This window comes from Panthera onca, chromosome D1, assembly GCF_046562875.1.
Source record: "Panthera onca isolate mPanOnc1 chromosome D1, mPanOnc1 haplotype 2, whole genome shotgun sequence".
NCBI classification, from domain to species: Eukaryota; Metazoa; Chordata; class Mammalia; order Carnivora; family Felidae; genus Panthera; species Panthera onca.
The window spans coordinates 53,784,665-53,798,167 of NC_138348.1; the positions used below are offsets into that span (position 1 = coordinate 53,784,665).

Consider the following 13,503-nt stretch of genomic DNA (forward strand, 5'->3'; position numbering starts at 1 on the left):
AGAACACTATTCTCTTCCAGGTAGCAGATAATACATGGCTAAAGAAGAGAGTTACTCATCTAATACTTTGTAAACTTAATTAACCTTAAGTGTATTTTCATTTACTTAGAAATTTCACCTTACTCATCTGAAATTGGAGGATTTCTTTTGAAAACTACTTTCTTTCTGCTCGGAAGAAGTATCTCCGTCAGAATTACCGGTTTGGTAAGCCCTATCATGAATTCTTCCTCCTTTCTTCTCACTGGATTTTCTGGCCTGGAGCAGCAGTATCCCTGGATCTCCATTCCCTTTTTGACCATCTATGCCATGGTGCTTTCGGGCAATTGCATGGTGCTACATGTGATCCGGACAGAGCCCAGCCTGCACCAGCCCATGTTCTACTTCCTGGCCATGCTGGCCCTCACTGACCTGTGCATGGGGCTGTCCACATTCCACACAGTGCTGGGGATCCTGTGGGGGTTCATTCGAGAAATCAGCCTGAATTCCTGCATTGCCCAGTCCTATTTTATCCATGGTCTTTCCTTCATGGAGTCCTCTGTTCTCCTTACGATGGCCTTTGATAGGTATGTTGCTATTTGTAATCCACTGCGTTATTCCTCCATTCTGACTAATTCCAGGATTTTCAAAATTGGGCTCACCATAGTAGGTAGGAGTTTCTTCTTTATTACACCCCCCATCATCAACCTGAAATTTTTCCATTACTGCCATTCCCACATCCTCTCTCACTCATTCTGCCTACACCAGGATCTTCTCCGCCTCGCTTGCTCAGACATAAGATTCAATAGCTACTATGCCCTGATGCTGGTCATTTTCACACTATTGTTGGATGCTATTCTGATCCTTTACTCATATTTCCTGATTCTTGGGTCAGTGCTGGTAATTGCCTCTCAGGAAGAGCGGCATAAATCATTTCAGACTTGTGTCTCCCACATTTGTGCTGTTCTCGTGTTCTACATCCCTATCATTAGCCTCACAATGATGCACCGTTTTGGCAAGCATCTCTCCCCTGTGGTCCATGTACTTATGGGCAACATCTACATCCTTTTTCCACCTTTGATGAACCCCATCATCTACAGTGTCAAGACCCAGCAGATTCGTAGCAGAATGCTCCGACTCTTTTCTCTGAAAATATATTGAGGTGCTCAGGTCTTTAAAAAAACAAAACAGCAACAATAACTAACACACAAAATTCAATACCAAAAAATGAATTTTATTAGAATTATAGATTTAGCCCAGGGTCTATGATTCTTGATTTTAAAATACATTTTAAACATAAATGCAGAAACAAGTCCCATTTTAGGCTATGTTTTGGAAGTCAACTGTTCTTAGGGCTAGAGGTGGGAGACTCCATCTGAAACATTCCATAAATTTTCTACCAACTGTCAATTTGTGTAAAACAAGACAGTATGTTCATGCCATAAGTATGATCATATTCAAGAAAGGATAAAACTAGTTATTGTGCCCCAAATGGATATTCAAGTATTTTCTTTGCATTGAAACAGAGCTGGATTCAAATCCTAGGTCTTCTGGTTTCAAAGGTGGATACCTTGAAGCTTCTTTAATTCTGAGACTCAATTAATCTTCAAAATGGGGAAAGTGCCCAACTCACAAGGATGTTGTGATAACTAGATGGACCAGAATTGTGCAGTAGAATTTTTCTAAAAGGATGGAGACGTTTTCTAATATAGAATAATATAGACGAACATATAACAATAGCTTCATGTGGCTATTGAGCCCTTGAAATGTAAATAATATAACTGGGCAAGTACATTTTTGATCTGGTTAATTGTAGTTAATTTATATTTAAATGTTAAAAGAAGGTTGTTTTGGACAATGCAGTGGCTGCTTTATTGGACACTGCAAGTATAAAGAGCACACAAAATGGAATATGACTATGGATTCAATTTTCCCCACATCTACTTTATTTATTTTTTAAAGATTTAAAAATGTTTTAAAGTAATTTCTATACTTAACATGGGCTTGAACTTACAACCCCAAATCAAGAGTTGGAATGTTCTACCAACTGATCCAGTCAGGCATCCGTCACATCTACCTTAAATTGGAATCCTCACTTGTTATATTTTATATGTAGACTCCATATGTGGGAGTGGATTTGGCTCCAAATCCTTCACTTTTAAATCTAAATAGGGGAATAATCTGAGCAGATGAAACTTTAGGCTTATGATTGATTCTGATTTATTTTTTTTTAATTTTTTAACATATATTTATTTTTGAGAAGAGAGAGACAGAGCATGAGTGGGGGAGGAGGGAGAAAGAGGGAGACACAGAATCTGAAACAGGCTCCGGGCTCTGAGCTGTCAGCACAGAGCCCGACGCGGGGCTCGAACTCACAGACTGTGAGATCATGACCTGAGCTGAAGTTGGATGCTTAACCGACTAAGCCACCCAGGTGCCCCTGATTGATTCTTATTTAAAAAAAAATATATAAAAAACATAAATAGGTTCCCTTCTAAGTAATATAGTTCAATTTTCAAAAGAAGGGAAGAAAGAAAGGAAAAGGGTATCTGTGCAGAGATAAAGAGAAAATAATTGGTTTAATATTATTAAAATCTCTTAGGTACCTAAGGAGGAAAGTGTTAGCTAATACTCAGCAGATTAATGCATCAGAGTAATCTTACACCAAGGAAGCAAGTATTTCTTAATATTTTTAGATATGAACCTAAATCTATGTACTTAAATTTTATTTTTAATTTTTTAATGTTATTTCTATTTATTTTTGAGACAGAGAGAGACAGAGCGTGAGCGGGGAGGGGCAGAGAGAGAGAGGGAGACACAGACTCTGAAGCAGGCTCCAGGCTCTGAGCTGTCAGCACAGAGCCAGAGACGGGGTTTGAACCCACGAACTGCAAAATCATGACCTGAGCCGAAGTCAGATGCTTAACGAACTGAGCCACCCAGGTGCCCCTGTACTTAAAATTTTTATTTCAGACTTGTGTTTATATATTTCTCTCCTTGTTATTGTTCCATTCAATTAAGTAGTCAGTGTAGAAAGCAAAAAGACACACTTTAGTTTCCAACCGCTTAAAAGTGGGGAAATAAATAGTTCCTGGACAGAGCAAAGCACCTTGGCATGTGCCAATTTCACAAGATCCGTATGACCCAGTTTTAGAATGAAACGAGAGTTAGCTACTGAGTAGACAGAGGTCATGTTGTGTCTCACGGATCATCTTTGGGCACACATCGCTCAGCGGCTAGACAAGCTTCCCTTCAATGTCTTGATGCTACATAATCACCTTTGCTCAGCACTGACTCCGTTTGGGGGAAGCAGGGACCTCTGCAGGTGCAGGACATGTTCTGCCCTGCCAGGCATGCTGGGAGGACTGATGTGAACTTATATGGAGTTAACGGAACAGAGACATATGCCTGACACACCTGAGTCATTGGTTGGAGAGTCATGTTTAATATGAGGAGTGGGAAGGTCCATTTGAAGACTCTATTCATCAAGGCTCTGAGTATCTGTACCTCAGATTATGGCAACTTGTAGGAATATGAGCCAAAATAGTTGGAACCAATGGCTGTGGACAATGGGCTTGAAAATATCTGGTACATACTCAGAAATCACAGCTGGTTCTAGAACTGGGTATTTGGACTATAATGATGAGACTTGTGAAGAACTTCAGATTGTCTTAAAATCCATGACCCAGTGGAAGGGGGTCAAAGGAAGGAAAATGAAGGAAGGAAGCTGATGAAAATACACTTCCTGATTACTGGGTTTTACACAGAAAGGAACAAGTTAGGAAAGTTTGCTTTGGATTGTATGCTTTACATAGGCCTCTCTATCTTGGAGCACTAACATAAAATAACTAAACCCCTTCCTAGGGAGGATGGCAATTTTAGAGCCATCAGCTAGGGTCCTCACATTGAGAATTGACAGACCTACCACAGGTATTAAAAATACCATCTGGGGGGGCCTGGGTGGCTCAGTCGGCTAGGAGTCTGACTTTGACTCAGGTCATGATCTCACAGCTTGTGAGCTTGAACCCCGCATCGGGCTCTGTGCTGACAGCGTGGAGCCTGGAGCCTGCTTCGGATTCTGTCTCTCTCTTTCTCTCTGCCCCTCCCCTAATCACACTCTGTCTCTCTCTGTCTCAAAAGCAAATAAACATTAAAAAAAATTAAAAAAAAACAGAGCTATCAAGGTATGAAAAGACATGGAAGAGCCTTTAATGCACAGTTTTGAGTGAAAGAAGCCATCCAGAGAAGGTTACATCTGTATATGATTCCAACTATATGACTTTCTGGAAAAGGCAAAACTATAGAAATTAGAAATAGCATAAAGATTAGTGTAGCCAGGAGTGTAGGAAGACAGAGGGAGAGTTGAATGGGTGGAGCACAGGGAATTGTAGAGTAGTGAAAGTGATCTGTATGATACTGTGATGGTGGGTACATGACATTATGTACAGGTATCCCCCACTTTTTGAAAGTTCACGTCATGCCCCTTAGCTCTTCGGAACGACCTACCTCAGTACCTGTTGTCACTACTTGAATGAACTCTGAAGAGTATTTTCACTTTTACAAAAAAAGTGAAAAGCAAAACAAGCATTCAGTGTGTGTTTTGCATTGAGCCATTACAGAGGGAGCGAGAGGAGGCCAGCCTTCCTGGGGACCCACACTCAACATCATAGCATCAACCCCCCAGAGTTTTGAAACATGTCTCTGAGCATCTGTGCTTTATCCGGATTAATTTTGTGCATCTATTAGCAAGACATGTCTGAAGGTGCCAGAAAACCTTAACAGAGATTATTTTGGGGGACTGGAAATGCTAAAACAATTTTTCAAATGAATTAATGGTAATTGCTTCTTTGTTTTATGCCATTTCACCTCAGGAATCGTTCCATAGGAAAGTTCTACTCTTGGATAGATCTGTACTTATCAGAACCATAGAACTGCAACAGAGAAAGTGAATCTTGATGTAAACTGTGGGCTTTGGTTAATAGTAATGCATCAATATTGGCTCAATTGTTTAAAAATCAGACATGCAATCATTAAGTTTTTATATAAAATGGGAGTAGTAAAAAGGACACACTAGTAGCTTCAAAAGGGAAACGAATAAGTTAGTAAACAAACAGCTGATACCTGTAGGATTGGAAAACAGAATGGCCTTGCTGATTTCCACAGTAACACAGGATCTAGAAGATAGCATAAAATCCCTGTGAAATGTTGAGGAAAGCTACTGGGATCCAGACGATAACAGTAGACACTTGTATCTCAGTATGTTTACACGTTCCTTGCCCTCCCTCAATCGATAAAGAGCAGAAGAGCCAACCCATATTTTCATGTATAGGGAGAAAAACAAACTCCTACTTTCTGAGCCAGCCCCCAAGCCACACCCAAAAGACTGTCTAGGGAGAGAGGGTTGGGGGACAGTAGCCTACTGTTAGCGAAAACACTGGAAATACCACAAACCCTGACACAAATGCCAAAAAAGAGAGTCCACCCTGTAATGGAAAGTAGTGAGAACAGATCTGAGGCGTTTTGAGTCAGACATTCCTCAAATGGGGAATTAATAGGAGTAGTTGAAAGTGCATGGGGCGCCTGGATGGCGCAGTCGGTTAAGCGTACGACTTCAGCCAGGTCACGATCTCGCGGTCCGTGAGTTCGAGCCCCGCGTCAGGCTCTGGGCTGATGGCTCGGAGCCTGGAGCCTGTTTCCGATTCTGTGTCTCCCTCTCTCTCTGCCCCTCCCCCGTTCATGCTCTGTCTCTCTCTGTCCCAAAAAAAAATAAATAAAAAACGTTAAAAAAAAAAAAAAAAAAAAAAAAAAAAAGAAAGTGCATGGACATAGGCTTGAAAGTACTCTTGAGCAAGTGTTAATTTTGTGGGAGGAAAAACCATGACAGAAATGGTTGTCAGTTAAAACTGACGAAAAACTAGTAACCACCTTACTCTGAAAGAACCCCCTCACTCTTCCTTATACAACTGTTATCAATATTCCTGGAAAACAGGAAGCATTTCCAGTGAAGAGCTTCTGTCGAAAATAGAAAATAAAAATAAAAATAAAAATGTTTCTGGTGATAAATGCTCTGTCTCCCCTGCAAGAACACCCACACAACACACACAGACACACTCACACACTGGTGTGTCCTAGAGAAACTACATTATATTGCTTCGATCTGAAGTCATTCTCTCTATGAATAATTGGTAGATATGGGAATGAAATAAGAAAATAAAGACAGTAGAGAAATAGACAAGAAATAGATCATATGATATAAGAATCGTTTAAAGTTGGGGTGCCTGGGTGGCTCAGTTGGTTAAGCTGCCGACTCTTGATTTCATCTCAGGTCATGATCTTGCGATTAGTGGGTTCAAGCCCCACATCAGGCTCCGTGCTGATAGCACAGAGTCTGCTTGGGATTCTCTCCCTCTCTCCCTCTTTCTTTCTCTGGCCCTCCCCCATTCATGCTTGCTCTCTCTCAAAAATAAATAAACTTAAAAAAAAATTAAATTTAACAAATTGAAGTCAGGACCAAAGAAAATTATGAAATCATTTCAAAATGTTTGCTATGTTATAATTGTTATCTCTTCTGTGACAAACCATCCCCAAACTTAGTGTCTCCAAACAACAATGACTTATTGTTTCTCACAATTCTGTGGGTCAACAATCCACGTAAGGCTTGACCGTATGGTTCTGTTTCCATAAGGAGTGGGCTGTGATACCTCAATAGGCAGCATTCAACTAAGAATTCAGCTTCAGCTGAGTTGAAAAGTCCACGGACTTCAGTCCCATGCCTGGTGCCTTTGGGCTCATCTCCATAGTCACCCTCTCTCCATGGGGATAGCTTCTTCATACTATTGGTATGATTTCAGTGGAGTTCTATTCCTAATATGTGTGCCTGGCTTTGAATAAAAAACAAGGTAGAAGTTGCCAGACTTCATATTACATTGGCTCAGACAGCCAAGAACATCACCATCATTCCTGCTACATTATGTGGTCACAAGAACTATCATCCCAGGTTCAAGGGGAGGAGAAATGGGCTCCACCACAGATGACAGCAGCAGCACACACACAGAGATAGAGAAGGGCATGATTGCAGTCAGCTTCTCAGATTACCTTCCACAGTGTGCAGAAGGGAACAGCAAACATATTGTAATAGGAATTGAGAAAGAATAATAACCAAGAGAGACAAAACTCATGTGAGGGTCCGTGATAGATATAGAAAAGACAAAAAAGGTTTACTACATATATGAAAGGATTCTCCAAATTTTTTTTAAAAGCAAAATCAAACAATAAAAGAAATGTGAAATTAAGATTATGATTATAATTAGAACCTTAGCCCAACCCCCCAGACAATCCCAATGCATTTAGAGAAAAGTTACTAGGATAGAGAAAGTTTAAAAAGAAAAAGGAAAAGGAAAAGAGAGGCACCTGGGTGGCTCAGTCAGTTAAGCCTTCGACTCGAGATCAGGTCATGATCCCAGGTTGTAAGATCAAGACTCATGTCAGGCTCCACGCTGAGCACTGAGCACTGAATAGGGATTCTTTCTCTCCCTCTTCCTATGTCCCTCGTCCACTCTCTTTGTCTCTGAAAGAAGAAGGAGGAGGAGGAGGAGGAGGACAAGGAGGAGGAAAGGGAGAAAGAATTGAAGAAGAGCAGCTCAGGCTGAGAAAATAAAAATCCACATAAAAATCCAAATAAAACTCTCTATGGTAGCTAATGACATTTCTGGACCCTTCTGATGCGAATTCTACCACGTGACCAATGGAAGAGAGAGAAAGCCAAGGAGCCTTAAAATTTCAAGGTAAGTAAGGTGACAGAATCCAGTCTTAGGTACCCTCTCAAAAGCATACAATCCTTCCACATGTGGCATTCACAGTCTACATTTGCAGATGCCTCCATGGGAACAAGACAGTATTGCACTAGCAAGAATCTCTGCCACGCAAAGGAGATCTGGGTACTCAATGCAAGTGTGTGCTAACTTGGTTGTCCCAGAGTGCTGGACCAAGGAAACCCTGCACATGCTGTAGAGGGAGAGAAAGTGGGCGTGTTTCTCCCAGGAGCCAACTCTGGGCCATCTCCTTCCACCAGTGTGTAAAGTTCAGTCCTCTGGGGACTGAAGGTCTAGGGCCTGAGAGATGCCTAGAGGAGGTATAAATAGCTCCACATTTGCTGTTTGTCTTCTGAACATCATCTTGCTTTTATTTTTCCCTCTCAACCAGTTAAATACCTTCAGGATCCAAAAAAGTATAGGTAAGTAAGGTGAGTTTTGCTCAGCAAAGACATGTAGAAAAAGGCACCTGGAAACACAGGAAAAAGAAAGAAAGAAAGAAAATCTTAGGGAACTCCAGAGGCAGCTCCGTCTTCCTAGCACCTGATCATCTTGTATTTCTCTCAGCCTTGCCCTATGAGGCATTGGATATGGCTGTAATGGGACTCGTGGACAATTGTAGTATCTCTTTGTGCTCTTTTACTAAATGGGCCATCTGCAACGGGCACAAATGGGCATTTTTCCTTTTAGAATATGTTACGCAATGGTTGTTTTTCTTTGAAATGTGGGCCTGAATGCTGTGCATAGATGCAATGAATTTGGATTCCAGTTCCAGTAGTAAAAGCAAGGTTTTGTAGCTAAACAAGTCTAGTAGTTAAAGAAAATGCATATATGTGTATGTATGTAAATACATGCATGCATTTCCCCCTAAAATTTACAGACTATTCACTATACATCAGGTGCTGGGCTAAACACAGATTAAAAAAACCTAAACTCAGAGATTTCAACTCCCTTCCCTATATAACAAAGATGATACACTGAACATGAGGATAGAATAGAGCCCCATTTCTTTTTTTTTTAATGTTTATTTATATACGAGAGACTGACAGAGTGAAAGCAGTGGAGGGGCAGAGAGAGAGGGAGATACAGAATCCAAAGTAGGCTCCAGGCTCTGAGCCTGAGCTGTCAGCACAGAGTCTGGCGTAGGGCTCCAGCCCACAAACCATGAGATCATGACATGAGCTGAAGTTGGATGCGTAACTGACTGAGCCACCCAAGTGCTCCTAAAACTCCATTTCTAAGCCAAGTTCACCATGCTGAATCGCCTGTACTTTATAAGACTGAAATGACAGATTGGGGGTGAAAATTACCAATTCACATTTGTGTCTAGCATACGAAAGTAAGTCTAGGCCTTTATGGATACTGTATATTAGCTCAATCTCTGTCTAGAGGAGCTGAAACTTGAAGTCCAAAAATTTGAACTTGTTCAATGTAATAATTATTTTGATCTTAATGAAGGTAATTTTGCAAGTGCCCTAATCTCATCTGATGTTGAGCTAAAAATGTATCTGACTTACCTGGCAACCACCCTAACATACTGACCCACATTTGTAATTGATGTTTACTTTTAGGTGTTTTACAACTGGAAACTAAGCCTCCCATTAAGTAGTTTTTAGTGGTAATACAGTCAGAATAGGATGTAGCTATCACTTAAATATAATTCTATGGGTCCCAGATGTATGCAATCCCTATTAACCACATAATGCCTCTATGCATATATTCATGATTCAGTCAGAATCTGCCATTAGTAATATTATAAAATATGCTTCCTAGAGCCCCAGAGTTATAAGTTGGGGAGCTGCAGGTGATAATGCTATATCAAAACAAAAAGGAATACAATGAAACAGATCACTCACTGGTGCCCCAAAAGATCACCGGGAAAGTTAGAAGAAAATCTGTAAAATTTGTCTTATGTCTCTTCTATCTCTGTTTCTTTTTCTTCCATTTTTAGACTCTCCTCTTCCCCATCTCGGATGTCCTGATGAAGCCCCACTCACTAAACATCCCCTCCCCATAACTGCACTTCACACACAGATTAATCTTTTCTTTCTGTCCCCAAAACACTGTAATCCAATTGGAAATAAATTTCCAGCAATTAATTTTAGCTCTATGTTAAATGGCTACACAGTTGGTTTATGTAACTAAAGTAGATCGATAGACTTAAGCATCTCAACATTTTATTACATTATTTTGAAAGAATCATATACCAACTTAAGGAAAGTCCTAATGGGGTGACCCTTTGAGTATTATGTCCACTAAACTTTAACTCAAAAAATGGCATCCAAATGAATATAGAAAACAAACTAATGCTTGCCAAACAGGCTGCAGGTCGGACGACGGGCAACATGAGGAAGGGAGAGAGGGATAGAAGCTTGCAGTCACAGGAATAAATGCCAAGCATGGGGAATCTAGTCAGTGGGATTGTAATAGGATTGCATGGTGACATACGGGACACTCATGGCAAGTATATAACATACTATAACGTATAGACTTGTGGAATCACAGTGTGGTACACTTGAAACTAATGCTACATTGTGTATCAACTATACTTCAGTTAAAAAAAAGAAAAAGGGAGAAATGGATTCCAAATATTTCAATCATATGATATGAAGTACTGGAATACTGAACACCTAATAAAAACTGAAAGTAAAGGTGGTAAAACTGTGCTGCACAATGATACTGACTCCAATGCAATCAAGAGGTAAAAAGGCAGGCATCTCTTAAGCCCATGTTCCTCTTAAGCAAATATATTCAGCCCCCTTTGATTTGAGAATGGGGACTGGGGGAGGATGGAAGCCACTTGTCATCCACCTGCTTTGTATCCATATCTATACCCTCCCTCATAGCTATGTGTTTATAGGAACACGCCCCTTCACACACACATCCCACTCAAATGGGCTATCTCCTTGCTGGCATTTCACCCAACACATCCCTTGCTTTTATCCATTCTGTTGCAACTACAGAAAAGTAGTAACTGTAGATTACCCTCCCTCCCTTTTATTGAAGGCCTGGGGACCCTACTTCCTTATGTGAAACCCTGTTACTTCCTGCTTGGGGGTATTTTAAAGTAATATATTGTCTAATTTTCAAGCAGGGACCCAAATGGGACAGTGTATTTTTCCTTCACAACTTGTCAGGCATATCCATCCATTTAAGAGTCCAACTCAGTTTGAGACTGCATATTCTTTAGATTTTTAATATTCATCGTATAATTTTAAGAAATATGTTGATAAGCTGACAAGAATCAATGAAGTCACCTGTGGATGTTTAGTGCCTATCATGGCCCTTAGCATCATTCCAGCGGCCCATCAAGGTTGAGAAGAGTATATGTACTGTATTGCCCAAAATGTATTTAGTTAAAAACGAATTCCCTCCCTCTTCCTTAAAAGTATAATACTTCAGGGATATGAGAGTGAACATTTTGATGACATGTTTTTGTGTCTAGTTTTATTTTTATAGGGAGTAGCGGGTGGTGGCTGATCTCAGAGCTTTCAAATCTACGCTGTCTGACCCTGAATCCAATGGGACCTGGGACAAGAAGCTGAAAGTCTGTGGAATATATTTGCATCTGTTGGAATAACAACAGTATCCATGTTGAGGATCATTGTAAAGGTCTTTTCAACAGGCTATTATGAAGATTTAATAAGGTGATGTTTATAAAGTGCTATGGCACATATTAAGCACTTATTAATGTGAAGCATTTTTTCCCCAAGATATGACTTAATTCTTCCATGGAAGGAGTAAGAGTGCAATTTTAGGCGCATTAATACATCTCACTATCTTTTCACAGAGAAGAAAATACTGCAAAACAATCTAATCAGATGTCATTCAACCTAAAGTGGTGCTGCTCCTCAATCTTCAGTCAGCCCTGTGGTCTTTAATCCAGATACTAGGTCTGGAATATACTGCCATTGATGGACCCTTTCTCTTACAATCACACCCATCCCCAGGATATGTGGTATGTCCTGACTAGAATCCCAGGACTGGAAGATTCTCATACCTGGATCTCCATCCCTATCTGTTCTATGTACATTTTAGCTGTCATAGGCAACATATTCTTGTTCTTACTGAATGTAACTGAGCGCCATCTCCATGAGCCTATGTATGTCTTCCTTCCCATGCTGGCCTTATCAGATGTCCTGCTCTCCACAGCCACAGCCCCCAAGATGCTGGCCATCTTCTGGTTCCATTCCATGGATATATCCTTTGGGAGTTGTGTATCTCAGATGTTCTTCATCCATTTCCTCTTTGTGGCAGAATCTGCTATTCTCCTGGCCATGATATTTGACCGCTATGTGACCATCTATCACCCACTGAGATATACCACAATCTTAACCTCCTCAGCCACTGGGAAAATTGACATCGCAGCTGTGGTCAGGAGCTTTATCATCTGTTTTCCATTCATCTTCCCGGTACACCGACTTACGTATTGTGGGGGAAACATCATTCCCCATTCCTACCGTGAGCACATGGGCATTGCCAGATTGTCATGTGACAATATCAGTGTCAACATCATTTATGGCCTGACTGTGGCCCTACTGTCTACAGGACTAGACATTGTGTTCATCATTATGTCCTACGCAATGATCCTTTGCAGTGTTTCAGTTACCTTCCCATTCTGCCCGATTCAAGGCCCTCAACTCATGTGGTTCCCACATCTGTGTCATACTTATGTTCTATGCCCCAGCATTCTTTTCCTTTTTTTTGCCCATCGCTTTGGGGGTAAAACCGTCCCTCAGCACATCCACCTCCTGGAAGCCAACCTCTATGTGGTAGTGCCCCCTATGGTAAACCCCATCATTTACGGGGTGAAGACCAAACAGATTCAAGACCGAGTAATTTTGCTTTGCTCCCCCATCAGCACGCATTGTTAAAATGGAGAATAATGCGAAATGCTGGCTATTTCTGAATAACCACCCCCAACTTTTCTCTCTCTCTTTCTCACTCACATACACACACACACACACACACACACACACACACACACACACACTGAATGAGCAATGGGAATAAAGAGAATCCATAAGTAACTCTCAATAAACTTAGAAGGATAATAAATGCCAAAGTTTCCAATGTATTTTCCTAAAGCACTTAAAATTGTTGAGAAAAATAAATGAATGATATTCTCAATTCTCCTAGATATCCTATTATCTTGCATTTTAACTTATTCTTAAGCATACACAAGATAACACTAAGAAAAACATATTTTAGGGTTAAACCCAGATGGAATTGTGTTGGGTAGATTGGGAAGCGAAAATAGTGAGTCATTGAGTGTTTGTAGAGACAGTTGAAATTCTGCTGAAATATAAAACACTCCCACCACAGTCAGTAAATACTTGGGCCAGGAGCTTGAAGCCACAACAAACAATAAACAATAAACAATAATTATTTCTATCTGTACCTTTTACAGCAATTAAAATGCGAGTTCTAAAATGAGATATTTTCTGAATCACTGATAGAAAGTCTACTGTATAGAAGAGGCACATCGTATAGGTTTATTGAATGAACAGATAATACTGAATGAAAACAAATAATAAGTGAAATCAACCCACCTGAGACCACATAGACAACTTAAAAGTTAACACTTTGTTCCCTACATAGTGAAGACTTTGGGCCCAGATCATTAATGAAGCATCCTGGTATCAACAGAGTCTTCACCAAGGGAGGGACTAACAGATGAAAAATACCACACCCAGGTCCAAAAAAAAGGCAGTGA

General features: G+C 40.5%; 1 protein-coding gene and 1 pseudogene across 1 annotated transcript; both read left to right on the forward strand.

Moving 5' to 3' along the window:
* Nucleotides 1–216: 216 nt before the first annotated feature.
* On the forward strand, nucleotides 217–1,137 carry OR51V1 (olfactory receptor family 51 subfamily V member 1). Its single transcript, XM_060628257.2, has one exon. It carries the CDS (start codon nucleotides 217–219, stop codon nucleotides 1,135–1,137), a length of 921 nt encoding a protein of 306 aa, XP_060484240.2.
* A 10,558-nt stretch (nucleotides 1,138–11,695) lies between these two features.
* LOC132677770 (olfactory receptor 52Z1P-like) lies at nucleotides 11,696–12,661 on the forward strand (annotated as a pseudogene).
* The last annotated feature ends 842 nt before the right edge of the window (nucleotides 12,662–13,503 follow it).

Bases quoted from the DNA above. Each gene is read 5' to 3' on its own strand.
- OR51V1 (XM_060628257.2), top strand. From the start codon at position 217: ATGAATTCTTCCTCCTTTCTTCTCACTGGATTTTCTGGCCTGGAGCAG.